Source organism: Eulemur rufifrons, chromosome 7 (assembly GCF_041146395.1).
Source record: "Eulemur rufifrons isolate Redbay chromosome 7, OSU_ERuf_1, whole genome shotgun sequence".
Lineage (NCBI taxonomy): Eukaryota > Metazoa > Chordata > Mammalia > Primates > Lemuridae > Eulemur > Eulemur rufifrons.
The window spans coordinates 251,893,650-251,907,676 of NC_090989.1; the positions used below are offsets into that span (position 1 = coordinate 251,893,650).

A 14,027-nucleotide genomic window follows, 5' to 3' on the forward strand; every position below is an offset into this window, starting at 1 on the left:
GGCACAAACACATGGCTCTTTGTTTAGAGGTATAGAGTATATTTGGAGAATGCTCTGCCTCACCTATATGTTCATGGGAAATGGTGATCACAGACTTTTTCAGGGGGACACAGGTTCAGGAATCTGCAAATTCCTATTGCTTGGACTGGGTATTCTCTTTGTATGAACCAGTGCCTTTTGCTGAAATGAGAGATGAGACCTAGTATAGATTTCCTGGTTAGGTGGCACAAAACAGTTGAGGGCAGAGTTTGAAGCAGTTGTGGGAGTGGCACAGGACCAAGGGTCGGCTGGACTGAAGGGAGAGTTTCTGCAGCTGTTTGTCTAGGCACTGGGGGTATCACAGAAGGGGAGGCTGGGCCTTGGCTTCTCTGTTGTCTTCACCAAGTTAGCTCTCCCCACAGGGTCTTTGGTGGGGGTTGGACTCTTCTCAGCTTCTCCTGTACTAGCTTTGGCCACTGTCTCAGTCTCAGAGATGAGAGTGGATTTCTCATGACTTTGATCTTTCACTTCAGGGTTAATCCAGTGCAGAAAGAACTTCATCATATTTCCCAAACCAGCTTTTGGAGCTTCTGGAAGGATGGAGATCTTGTGAGTATGGGATGCCCTTACCAGACCCTGCAACTCTTGGCCCTGGAAAGTGTAGCCCTACCAATGTTTGCCCTGTAAAACATGGCCATGAAACATTTGATCCTGAAAAGTTTGGATCTGAAAAATGTGGCCCCTTCAATACTGGACTTGCAAAATTTGCCCCAGCAAACAATAGCCCAGTAAGTTGGCCCTTTAAGGCCTAGGGACCCCAGCTTTGGCATTCTCAGGAATTCTTATTTGGATAAGGTCATTCTGCTTACTCTAACAGCCTTGTAGACTATTCTTATCTGGTCCTTTTGCCCCAAGTAATCCTGGAGGATGCCTCAGAACCCAAGGCTGGGGGAAACTGATGAAGGTGCTGGCATGCAACAGTAAGCTGAGAGGATGGAGATGGTGGCTTTACAACTTGAGATAGATCCTTGCTAGTCTCTACTCAAGACAATGATCTTGGCTAAACTAAAGAGACAGATCCTGGAGTAAAATTTGGGAAGTCATGGGCTCTAGGGTTCCCTACTGGCCCCTGAACCTCTCAGCAGAGTAGATTTTCTCTCTGGTTGGGGAGAGCCTCAATTCTGAACCCCCTTTTCTTTGATTCCCTGCTGCTTTGAATTTCACCAGATCCTCTGTTTTCCCTGCTAGGGTATGGACACATTGCTGTTCAGATGAGAATGAGTCAGAGGCTCTGATGGGCCCAATCTCTGATTGCAGACTGCCTACTGATTGCCAGGGCCATGGCCCTGGACAGAGCCACGTAATTGAGAACAGGTAGCCCTGACAGGAAGGCCGAAACTTGAGTTTCTGAGTGGCTCCCTGGACAGGGCCAGGCAGCTCAGGAGCATCAGTAACAGCATCTGACAAGGCCTGTTGCTGCTGGTTAAGGTCCATCAGTATTCAGAGTGTCACTTCCTGATCTGTGTAGGGGCTTACTGCTGCCTCCAGGTCTAGAAGTAAAGTTTGCTTTCTAGAGGACAGGGGAACCAAGTTGCCACCCAGGGCCCTGGAATACTGCAGACCCAGTAATTTGTAGTCCCAACAGCTGCAGATGTGGGCAGGGGCAATGCCCTAGCATTCCCACATTCCCACATTCCCACATAGTCTATGTGGCTCTGCAACATTGCCTTGGCCTGAGCAAGCAACTGTGGACTGGCTCTGATGCCACAATGGATCAGAACAGGTCACTATCCCCACTGGTCTCTGAAGCTGCAGGCTCAGGGGAGACTCACACAGGTCAGGGCTGTGGTGCTCCAGGGCAGGGATTACTGGTCCGTAGGGGACAGGGACAGCTGGATAGACTGCTGGATCTTTTGGAGCAGCCCCTAGCAATGATAAATCAACCTTCTATTTCAACCGCTTCTGGAGGCAGAATTCTAGCAGTCTCTGGGCATGCTCCTGGAGAATGCTACCTTCCTCTTAGTATTGAGGACTGAACTGGACTCCCCCAATCAGAGAGGGTCCTGGGTCTAGTGGGACACACTGCAGCATGTCTCAGGGCTTATATTGTTTGGTTCTCTGCATCTACAGAGATCTCTGGACAACAGCTGGCAAACTCCACTGACACTGGAGCTGCCTCTAGAGCAGGTGCAACTCCAAGGCTTTACACTTGCCCAGAGTCAGCAATGGGACATTGATCTGGCTTTGTCCATGGTCAGGTGGAGAAGCCCAAATGTGGAGAATAAAGTGGGACTAACTGAAATGGGAGAAATTTCAGGCAGTACAGAGATGCAGAAATCATTGAAGAGAAAGGGCCTAGGGCTCACCTGTTGTGGAGAGATCTCTAGAGGCAGACCAGGGACTCATACTTCCCTCCTGAGGAAGCCAGCCCTGGCTAGGAAGGGAAACTTGGCAACCATTAATGATGGAGTGACTTGTACAGAAAAGAGAAACCACAGTCAGGTGGCTGCAGATGTGTCCCCCAGGCAATGGACAGAAGCCACTTAGAGGCTGTGAGGGAAGAGGGCAGAGTCAGAGCCATGGGGTTTGGGATTTGCTCACAGTATTGTTTTTGCTCTGAGTCCATAGTAGATCCTTTAAAAACTCAGAAAGCTTGAGTGGACTAGCTAGCTAGCCTCCCATGAACCCCAGAGTCAAGGGGATGAAAGTTCATCTTTTCAACAGTGGCCTTAGAGGTAGTATCCAAGATGAAAGAAATGGTTCTTTGTTTGTTTGTTTTCCAGGCTTTGAAAACATTGGGCCACCATTGGGAGGCTACAGGAAGGCCTCCACAGATCTTGGGCCCTCAAGTGTGGAAATTGTGCATTTATATCTTTGTACTTAAAGGTACCTCAGGGCCTTTTAGACATAGGAATGGCAGGTGAAGGGAATGCAGCATCATAGGGTGTTGTTTTAGGTTTGGGAGCTCTGGGTTCAGGGAAAGAAACAGAATCTAGTATTAAAGGGCTGCTGACCTTTGTCCTCCTTGCTGACCAATTTGGAGTTGTTCTTCTTCCTCTCCTGCTGGTTCAGAGGAATTCCAGGCTTCTCAAGGTTTGAAGAAGACAGAGCTCCTGCATTCTGGGAGACACCTGCAACTTGAAATCCCTGCCCTCGCTGGAGGTGGTCAGCCCAGTAATCTTGGACACTGACTGCACTGGTTGACTGGGAAGCTGATGGGGTTAAAGATTTCTGATCTGTTACTTTTGACAGTGTCAGCGTTAAGGTTGCTGTTGAAAGCTCTCTGGAGCTCTGGCAACCCAGTTCCTGACGATGCTCAAAAGACACACTAGATACAGACAATATCTCTGAGCAAGAGGAGCCCTGCGATGGCCCCAACAAAGTCGGGGAGATCTGGTCATTCTCACACACCAGCAATTGCTGAATCTCCAGAGCCACAGCATTGCAGATTTTGCAACAGGGATCTGCACATAGGATTCGCCGCACACATCCCTCCTGAGGAAGCCAGCCCTGGCTGGGAAGGAAAATAAGGAAACCGTCAATGATGGAGTGACATCTTCTTTCTTGGAAGAGTGTGGCTTAGGGTTGGTACTGCCCTTCCCTAGTCCTGCAAGTCCTGGGGCCTGCACACCCTGAATGTCTACCCCTCTGCTTTGTTTTCCTAAGAAAATGCCATTTGGCAAGATATGGTGGTCTGGGCTGAGGGTCTGGGGCTTATTGGGCAAAGTCTCGGACAACCCATGGGAGGGAGGCACAGCCCTCAGAGAGGACTAGGACCTGGGGTCAGTTCCCTGTTGACCTTGAGAAGCTGAAGTAGGAGAAAGAAACCAGACAGATGGGGAGCCAAGTGATCAGCTGATGGGGCATCACCAGTAACACCACCAGGTAGAACATGGATCAGTCACATTTGAGGATAAGACACCCAAGGGCTGGGATTCAGTACACCTAAACTATGGAAAATGAGGTCCTTGTGAGATCTCTGCATTCAGAGGACTATGGGATGTCCCTGCTACTGTACCCAACATCTCTGGGAATCAATACTATTCTCTAGAAATCAGAGGATAAGATGATAGGCTCCTATTTAAGGGCTGTGCTAGGAACTGGCCTCCCTGAACACAGAACCAGAGGAGATAGTGTCAGCAGGGTCCAGCAAGGTCAATGAAATCTGCCCATGAAAGGATGTAGCTGTTAAGAGAATATTACAATGATGACTTCTTCATGTAAAATCCATTCTATTGACTGGATAACTTGTCTCATGGCTGAGTACAACCCCATTTAATGTCTTTTATGAATTATGCACTAGTGAAATCCTAAATTCCAGAACTACTGTGACCATAACCCAAAGCAAAATTGGGTGACTCTTCTCTCCTGAGATCTCTGAACCCCACTTTGCCCTGGCAACCCTCTCAACCAGTGAACCAACCTCCACTGTGCATGTTTCCCCCCCAAACCATTATCCCTCTCCTCATCCCTGCCCCAGGCCAAGCTGAGCTTTCATCACAGGCCAGGCTGGGAGTTGGGAGACTGGAGAGAGAGCAAGACATCACCTTTTCATGACAGAGAGCAGATTCCGCAGCTTCTTGGCTTCTTCCTGGTAAGTTCTCCCAGCTGAGGAACCAGGATATGGTGTTACATGGAATAGGAGAGGATTCAGGGACATCCTATAGGAATCTGAAGGCCTTTGAAAGAGAGAAGACTGAAAACCCCAAGAGTCAGTGCTCTAAGTCACCCCTGTGTACAGCTTAACCATTTATAATGTGTTGTCTCATACCTCAGCTCATTTATCTTCACAGCCATACTGTGAGTGAGAAAGGATTATTAGTGTTATGCCCATTTTATGGAGAACAAGACTGAGAGATAAAATTACTTTCACAGGGTTGTAAAACTAATAAATGATACAGTTAGGGACTTCTGCCCTACTTCCTCATTCTTCATTCTCAGTAGGGTAAGGTAGAGAATTTTGGAATATTCCTAGGCTCTGATTTCCAACCCAAGGTCTTCTGTGAGAAATTGTCATTGGGGGTATTGGAGCCTTCAGTGGTTAGCACACCTGGCTTCTGGCACCAGGGGTCATAGAGGGTCAGGATCCATGAGAACCTAACCCAAAGTAGCATCGAGTCAGCAGAGAGACTGGAACTTTACCTGTTGATGTTCTATCTCTAGAGCTTTGTTTGAGTCGTCGGTGACACTTAAAGACAAAAACATTAGAGTGTGAAGCTGGTACACCATTTTCTTTCCATGTCTAAAATGAAACAAAACCCATAAACATTTCCCAATCTTTTTCTGTATTCCAACTTTGTATACTCTTCTACCTTTCCTTTCTGTAGCCTATCTTTTTCATCTTTTTCCCTTCTCTGCTTATTTGACTCACTTTGAGGCTCTTCCACACTCTATGCCTCCCACCCCCATTCCTTTGACAACTTCAGTGGGGAGTTCAGGATGAGATAGGAGGAACAGATTAAAGGATGGATGGTTCTAGGAGCCAAAGGACTTTAGCCATCAAAGGCCCTAAATGGCTACCGACCAGAATAATCACTCAAATTGGGAGCAATTCTGGGATTCAGTGAGGAAACCGTTGTTTAAAAAAAAAGGAAGAAGTGAGGGTAACAAGAGAAAGTGGGTGGATAAAATCTTGTTTGAGGCTTATTGATTCAGTCATGGTCATAGTGTTTCCCTACCCGGCAACAGGTCCTGTTAGGTCCCAACCTTAATGCTTGGAGGCTCTTTTTAAATTTCCAAATAATTAATGCAATGACGCAGATGGATCCACAGGTGTATAAGGGATGGCCAACATCCCACAGAACAAATGTAGGGCTCAACATGATCTAAAACTCTCTAGCCATCCCTTTTCCTAGGCTTCCAGTGTCTTGGAACCTAATGCCTCCACATTCTAGACCTTGTCCTTTCTGCCTCACAGAATTTGGATCCAAACTACCAGACTGCATCACAAAGCCCTCCTGTTCCACAAGCCAGGGATAGCATCATAGACCTTTATTTGTCTTAGAGAAGCTCATACGGTGATTCAATGTTCAGATGAGGGTGTCTGGATTTCTGTATGGGCTGCAGCCTGGGACAAAAGGTACCAAGGTCACAGGCAGCATATACTTTTTCATGCTGTCACTATTCCCTATACCTGATGGCTCAGCTCCCTCCATTACTACAGTTGTCTGGCACCCATCCCCAGATTACTAAGTCTTTCTACACACTAAAAAACACACTAGAGCATAGGGCAGGCATCATATTGTTAAGTCTTGGAAACAGAATTTTGATGTCACAGGCAATGATTGTGGGTCAGTATCAAGAGGTTCAAGAAGAGGACCATGTATGCTGTGTCAAGGAAAGGACAAAGCTGCTGTCCTTTTAAATAACTTTCTGAGAGTTAAAGAAGGACCCATCCCAGTCCTTCTTTCCAAGAACTCAGTTGTGGTCCAGCTTGAGATGAGTGAGAAGAGATTGTAAATGCTACCTTTTGTGAAGGCACATTAATAAGGCTCATTTCTAGAGCTCTATCCAAGGCTTGATTTTCTAGAATTTCCTCTACAGATCTTATAGCATCTGGCCCATTCATGGAGATAGGTTATTGGCAAGACTTTTGATTAAGGGCCACAAATGTGGCTCACTGGTTAAATCCATCATGGTTGAAATGGTTGGCTGAAAGAGTGTTTTATGGAAATCTGAATTTGAACACCTTTAAATCTCCCCGTTCAACCCCAGTACCTACCACTCCTATGACCACTGATTCACACATTAATATGAACTTGGCCCCTGACAACATTATACTATGCCTCCAACACCCCAGGATTTCTGAATTTCTTTGAGAAGTTCTTGCCCTTATAAGAGTGATCTTAGGCTCAAAATCGCCGAAAAGGTTATTCAGTCCTTCCTCTAGCATTCAGTCCTCCACCAGACCGGAGTGGTGAGCACTTAACATGTGCTCAGCCCTAAGTTGCACAGTATCAAGAGTACAAAGACATTTGAGTTGTGTTGCCTGCTTGCTCTCAAAACACTTAAAAATCTAGTTTCAAAGACAAGACTAATTCACATGAAGCAAGAGCCAACCTTACCAGGGGCTGGGGAAGGGGGAAATAAGGGGTTATTGTTTAATGAGTACAGGGTTTCTGCTTGGAATGATGAATACAACCATCCCATATTTAAGTGAATGTACTTTATGTCACTGAATTGTACACTTACAAATGATAAAATGGTAAATTTCATGTTAAGTATGTCTTACCACAATTAAAAAACAAACAACCAGGCCGGGCACGGTGCTCACACCTATAATCCTAGCTCTCTGGGAGCCCGAGGTGGGAGGATCGCTTGAGGTCTGGGGTTCGAGACCAGTCTCAGCAAGAGTGAGACCCCCATCTCTACTAAAAATAGAAAGAAATTATATGGACAAGTAAAAATATATATAGAAAAAATTAGCTGGGCATGATGGCGCATACCTATAGTCCCAGCTACTCAGGAGGCTGAGGCAGAAGGATTGCTTAAGCCCAGGTGTTTGAGGTTGCTGTGAGCTAGGTGATGCCACAGCACTCTAGCCCAGGCAACAGAGCGAGACTCTGTCTCAAAAAACAAACAAACAAACAAAAACAAAAACATTCATTATCACAAGAATTTTTTTTACTAACTCTAAGACTATTCTGAAAATGATTTGACAGAGAAATAGATTAGTGAATGTACTTCTTAAATGTACTTCTTTTTTTGTGTACTTCTTATATCTACAAAAAAAAATGATTCTTACATTAAAGATAACTTAACAAGAGTCTCACCTTAAGATGGGATGTATTTGAATCATTTCAACATCTTTCCTGAACTTGCAAATTCCATAATACAGGAACGAGAAGGCTTTTTCAGCCAAAGAGCACTGAATGACAGGTTAACAAAAATTAATTAAAAAGCAGCTTGGGCCGGGCGCGGTGGCTCACGCCTGTAATCCTAGCACTCTGGGAGGCCGAGGTGGGCGGATCGTTTGAGCTCAGGAGTTCGAGACCAGCCTGAGCAAGAGCGAGACCCCATCTCTACTAAAAATAGAAAGAAATTATATGGACAGCTAAAAATATATATAGAAAAAATTAGCCGGGCATGGTGGTGCATGCCTGTAGTCCCAGCTACTCGGGAGGCTGAGACAGGAGGATCGCTCGAGCTCAGGAGTTTGAGGTTGCTGTGAGCTAGGCTGATGCCACGGCACTCACTCTAGCCTGGGCAACAGAGTGAGACTCTGTCTCAAAAAAAAATAAATAAATAAAAAATAAAAAAATAAAAAAATAAAAAGCAGCTTGCATCAGCTTTTTCGTAGCAAGTCAACACACCTGCACAGTAACTCATATCTTTTATTTCTTTTATTTTATTACTCCTACCCAACCAGCCTGCTTCCTGCACCTGCTGCCACCCTTTATGCAGCTGCCATAGTTCTCATGGCCCGTCAGCCTGCGCCTTGCCCCAGGCAAAATCACCACATTCTTCAAACCTGGCACCTGCTCCAAACAGTGCGCTATTTACCTTACAGATAACCCACAGCCACTACCATCCCACCAAGCCATGAAAACCATCTGCTGCACACTCCTCTCCAGCCACTCACCCAGCCCTTGCTCCTGTCTCGGGGCCGAGCAGTTAGAGCCAAGTGCAGAGCCCAGAATGGTCTTAGGCCTTTTTGCAGAGAAGGCCTTTAGAACAGGTTCGTTTACTGATCTGGTGCTCCTTGACGGAGGGTGCTTGTGTGGCTAGGACAGTGGGATCTGTGTCTTCCTAAACAAGGGCACATTCACATAACGAACACAGCTAACTAGGTCTGTCGTTTTGAATGACGTGGGCATGGACCATCACATTTGCCTTTCTCGCCTCGTGGTTTAGAGAGAGCAGCAAACAAGGGCGAGGAAGTACATGAAAAGCCTCTGTGGACTCTGGAGGCTACACAACTGTAAAAATTCTTCTTCATTTGTTTCTAGAAAACTTGCTTAAGCCAGACCGTGCTGTCATCATAGGGCTGCAGTGGCACAGTTGTCATCATAGAATTTCTTCAGGAAACCGTTCATGGCTACCACTTCATAAGAACCATGAGTCAGAGAGCCTTGTAAAGAAAAATCCTGCCAGACTGCCACAGGTGTGAGTCTTGTCCCTCCACACAAGCCTTACCAGGAGCTTTGCCATGTCTCACACTCGGAAAATACTAGCAAACGCCTAAGATGTACCGAGGTGCTGGGAACGCGGATGCATAGTTGCAGCCGTTCAGCAGCAACGCTATTCAACATGAGCTTCTTTGTTAATGCCCAAGAGCTAAAATTTCCAGGGCTTTCTACAGGCAGCGCCAGAGTGGTGTCAGGCGGCCAGACCACCAGAGCTCACGCGGCAGGTTACTACACTGTGCAGAGGCGCAGTCACAGGCACTAGAGGGCAGCACGTGCCCTCCCGATACTCAGCCCTGCCGCGTCTCAGCGCGGACAGGCGCTTTCTAAGGTCATCTGCTCCAGCGGCTCTCACTGCTGGCCTTACATCAGAATCACGGCGAGGCTTGTTAAAAATATCGATCTCCTGGCCTCACCCCAGACCTAATGAATCAGAATCTCTAGAGACAGCGTCCAGCAACCTATATATTAAATGAATATAAAAAATAATCCTTAAGCAATAGGGCACTGGGCTAAGGGTGTTTATTTGGGAGCAACTGGCCTTCAAAGAGCAACAGTTCTATATATTGTTAGGCCCTGACGAGACTCTGATGAAACTATGTCCTTCTCCTCATGCAAAATTTGATTCAATGTCATAGGCATGGGCTTCACTTATGGACACTCTAGGGAACTCAGGGAGCCTGGTTAAGAAACTTGAGTATAATTTAGCCAAGCCAATGACCAACACTCAGAGATGGGATCCTTAGCAAGGCCAGAGTCCTTCATATTTTAAGAAGTTATAGCAAAATAGGCTGTGTATGGTGGCTCATACTTGTAATCCTAGCACTTTGGGAGGTCGAGGTGGAGGATCAATTGAATCCAGGAGTTTGAGACCAGCCTGGGCAACATAGCCAGACCCTATCTTTACCAAAAATTGAAAAATTAGCTGGGTGTGGTGGTGCACACCGTAAGTCCCAGCTACTTGGGAGGCTGAGGCAGGAGGATAGCTTCAGCCCAGGAGTTTGACGTTGCAGTGAGCTATGATCATGCCACTGCACTTTAGCTAGAGAAACAGAGCAAGACTCTGTCTCCAAAAAAAAAAAAAAAAAAAGTTACAGCAAAATAAGGAAACAAAGAGAAAATACAAATTAACAATATCAAGAATGAGAGAAATGATTCACCACAAATTCCAAAGATATTAAAAGAATAATAAATTTGTAATATGAAAGCTTGAATGTCTATAAGTTGACAACTTAGATGCAGTGGACTGCTATGATTTAAATATGTCCCTTCAGGCCGGGCGTGGTGGCTCACGCCTGTAATCCTAGCACTCTGGGAGGCCGAGGTGGGCGGATCGTTTGAGCTCAGGAGTTCGAGACCAGCCTGAGCAAGAGCGAGACCCCATCTCTACTAAAAATAGAAAGAAATTATATGGACAGCTAAAAATATATATAGAAAAAAATTAGCCGGGCATGGTGGTGCATGCCTGTAGTCCCAGCTACTCGGGAGGCTGAGACAGGAGGATTGCTTGAGCTCAGGAGTTTGAGGTTGCTGTGAGCTAGGCTGACGCCACGGCACTCACTCTAGCCTGGGCAACAGAGTGAGACTCTGTCTCAAAAAAATAAATAAATAAATAAATAAATATGTCCCTTCCAAAATTCATATGTTGGAAACTTAATCCAGTGTAACAGTGTTGGGAGGTGGGAGATGTTTAGGTCATGAGGGCAGAACAGATTAATGCTGCTATGAAAAGGGTTCTCTCTCTTTTGCTTTTCTGCTGTGTGGGGATGCAGCGTTTGTCCCTTTTGCCCTTCCACCTTCTGCCATGTGAGGATGCAGCAAGAAAGCCCTCATCAGATGCTGGTGACTTCCCAGACTGCAGAAGTGTGAGAGAATAAATTTCTGTTCTTTCTAAATTACCCACTCTGTGGTATCTTTCATAGCAGCACAAAATGGACTAAGACATGGATTTGAAAGAAACAAACTATCAAAAATTACTCAAGAAGAATAACCTAAGTAGCCTTATAGCTATTTAAAGAAATTATACTAGTAGTTAAAATCTTATCACAAAAAGAATCTTGTCATAAAGAAAATCCAGGCCCATATTTCTTCAATGGTGAATTCTACCAAATAGTTTAGGAAGAAATGATACCAATTCTATACAAATTATTCCAAAAATTTAAAGAGAGGGGAATACTTCTCAATTCATTGTTTGAGGCCAGCATTGCCTTGATACCAAATCCAAGAACATTATAAGAATAGAAAACTATAGGCCAAAATTCTTCAGGAAAACATATGCAAAAATTCTTAACAATATTATAGCCAATCACATATATAAAATATGTGATACATAATGACCAAGGGGGTTATCCCAGGAATTGTAGGGTTGGTTTAACATTCAATGTTGATCATTGAAATTCGCTATGTTAACAAACTAAGAAGGAAAAATCCAGGATCAGCTCAAAAGATGCAGAAAAAACATTTGACACCCCCTCCAACACCCCCTCCTCATAAAAACTGTAGCAAGCTCAAAACAAAAGAGAAGTTCCACAGACTGATAAAGAGTATCTACAAAAAAAACTTACTTCCTGCTAGTAAAAGACTGATGCTTTCCCCCTCAAGATCAGGGACCAGGCAAGGATGTCCACCGTCAACAGTTCTTTTCAACATTGCACGGAAGGTTCTGGCCAGTTTAATTGGGCAAGAAAAGAAATAAAAGGCATCCATAATGGAAAGGGAGAAGTAAAACTGCCTTAATTTGCAAATAGCATGATTGTTTCTGTAGAAAATATGGAACCAACCTATAAAAAAGCTACTAGAACTAATAAGTGAGTTAAGCGAGGTTGAATGATACAAGATCAAGGTGCAAAAATCAACTGGATTTTTATGTATTTGCAACAATCAGAAATTGAAATTTAAAAAAATACCATCAAAATACCACCAAAAACTATGATGCACTTAGAGATAAATCTGACAAAAGACATGAAGACTTACACACCCAAAACTGCAAAATACTTCTCAGAAAATGTAAAGATTTCCATAAATGGAGAAATATACTTTGTTCATGGATCAGAAGTAATGTTGTTTAGATGTCATTGCTCCCCAAGTTGATCTACAGATTTAGGAAGAAAGGGAATTAACCCTTTCTGAGCACTGAGACGAACACCATTACCAGGTGCCAGGCCCATCACACACATCACCTCATTCAGTGCTTACCGCCAACCAGACCCAGGTATTGTTATCCCATGTTATATAAGAGAAAACTGAATCCCCAAGAAAAGTAACTAGCCAAAGGCCACAGCAACTTGGTGATGGATAAAAAGTTTGATTCTGAACTCCACTAAGCCTTGCCAGCTCCATTTCATTCAAGTGGAGAGAATATAAACACTTAGTATGATTATAAATAAGATTTCTGAAATTGCAGACTACTTATACGTGTCCAGTAGTTTTTGCAAAGGAGGACAACAGTAATAAAAGAAATTTAAAAATGGGAGCCAAAGAGCAAGGCTGGATCCAAAGGTCTCAGGGTGTCCGGTGCACACCTAGTTCCTCTCATCAGGTGTCTTCCTCAGCTGCAAGAGAGGCATGAGGCTGTCACAGCCCAGTGACACTAGCAGCTGAGATTGTTCCATTCACACCCCTGACTTGATTACAGGTGCATCAAATACCTTCTGAGTAGAATAGAACTTGCAATGTAAATAGACCTATAAGAAGAGAATGCCCTGACCAGCAGGTTGGAAGTCTGCCAGGGTCATATGTTTCAGTGTAAATAAATGAATTAACATTCTGGCTTATGCCTCAGTCTCTTTGCAGTTTAATTACAAGTGGGTCCATCCCAAAGAAACCACTTAGCTCAGAGAACCGTGACAAAATGGAGCCTATACCTGTAAAGCTGAGGAATGCTGACTCCTAGTTCTCCCTCCTCTCTGTTCCTCCTAGTCAGTCTTTCCCCTCCTGACCAGCTACCAAGGCAGGGAGAACAGCCTAAACACCAGGCTGCCATAAGGACCACAATCCCCAGCCTCCTAATAGAGGAGATTGAGCACCACCTTTTCTCATCTAAGCCTTCCTCTTGTGTGCCTTAAACTTTCTCCCTGTTAGTTGAAAGTGGTGTCCATTAAAAGCTATTTATTCAATAAAGCATAGTGGGAATTATAAATGTTATCTAGAAGTGAATCCTGATAACTTAAAAGTTATATGTTTTAAGCATAGTAGGAAATAATAAGTATCTATACAGTAATGCTCTAAGTATCTGACAGTGTGCCTGGTATATAATCTCCTTATAAATATTACATAAAACTGCTATATAAATCTCCTATAAAGGGGAGAGAGATTATTTTTGGCTGATGTGATCGGGGAAAGTTTCATATAGAAGACGGCATTCAAGCTGGTGCCTGAAGCAGAGAGATTTTATGTGGAGTTGGAAGCGGAGGGATCCAAATACAGGAACTGACATGCATAAGCTGCTAATGTCTCTGTGTGATGATAATATGTGGAGATAATAGAAGGATTCCTGAAATATTTATCTTACTCTGGTTGCATTTTATTTTGTATATATTTGCTCTCAAGTAAGTTTTAGATTTTGTCTTTGTGTGGAAACGGAGGTTGTGAATATCTCCTTGTGAATATGTTTTTCTGCATCACGTGGACATGAACTACGGAGATGGGTCTTCAGAACCTGACCATATGTGTTTCTAGGTATAAACGTCTGTGTGGGTGCATTTCTCTACACAGATTTTTTGGTCTTTGTGGGTGTGTGCACATGCAGTCCTGAGGGATGAGAAGGAAAGAGAGGAGGGATTAGAGGGGAGGAGAAGGGAGAGGAAGGGAGAGTAAGAAGTTGTTGAGAGTGTTGGGGCTAAGAAAGTGATACCCCAAACACTGCTACTTTGACCTGCTGAGAGGCCTTAGAAGCTGCCTCAGAATCAAGGTCCCTTTAACCTT

At 44.5% G+C, this 14,027-nt stretch overlaps 1 protein-coding gene across 1 annotated transcript; it reads right to left on the bottom strand.

The window, feature by feature from the left end:
• Positions 1-321: 321 nt before the first annotated feature.
• Positions 322-5,801, bottom strand: SPATA31F3 (SPATA31 subfamily F member 3). The gene is made up of 5 exons (XM_069472133.1): positions 5,658-5,801; positions 5,122-5,167; positions 4,527-4,587; positions 3,387-3,493; positions 322-566 (listed from the first exon to the last, which is right to left on the bottom strand). The coding sequence occupies exons 1-5, from the start codon at positions 5,799-5,801 to the stop codon at positions 322-324; spliced, it is 603 nt and encodes a 200-aa protein (XP_069328234.1).
• Positions 5,802-14,027: the final 8,226 nt, after the last annotated feature.

Coding starts and splice junctions, on each gene's coding strand:
- SPATA31F3 (XM_069472133.1), bottom strand. CDS start 5,801: ATGTTGAGCCCTACATTTGTTCTGTGGGATGTTGGCCATCCCTTATAC. Junction 5,168..5,657: donor CTAACAGGACCTGTTGCCGG/GTAGGGAAACAC, acceptor TTTGTCTTTAAG/TGTCACCGACGACTCAAACA. Junction 3,494..4,526: donor CTGCTCTCTGTCATGAAAAG/GTGATGTCTTGC, acceptor TTTCCTTCCCAG/CCAGGGCTGGCTTCCTCAGG.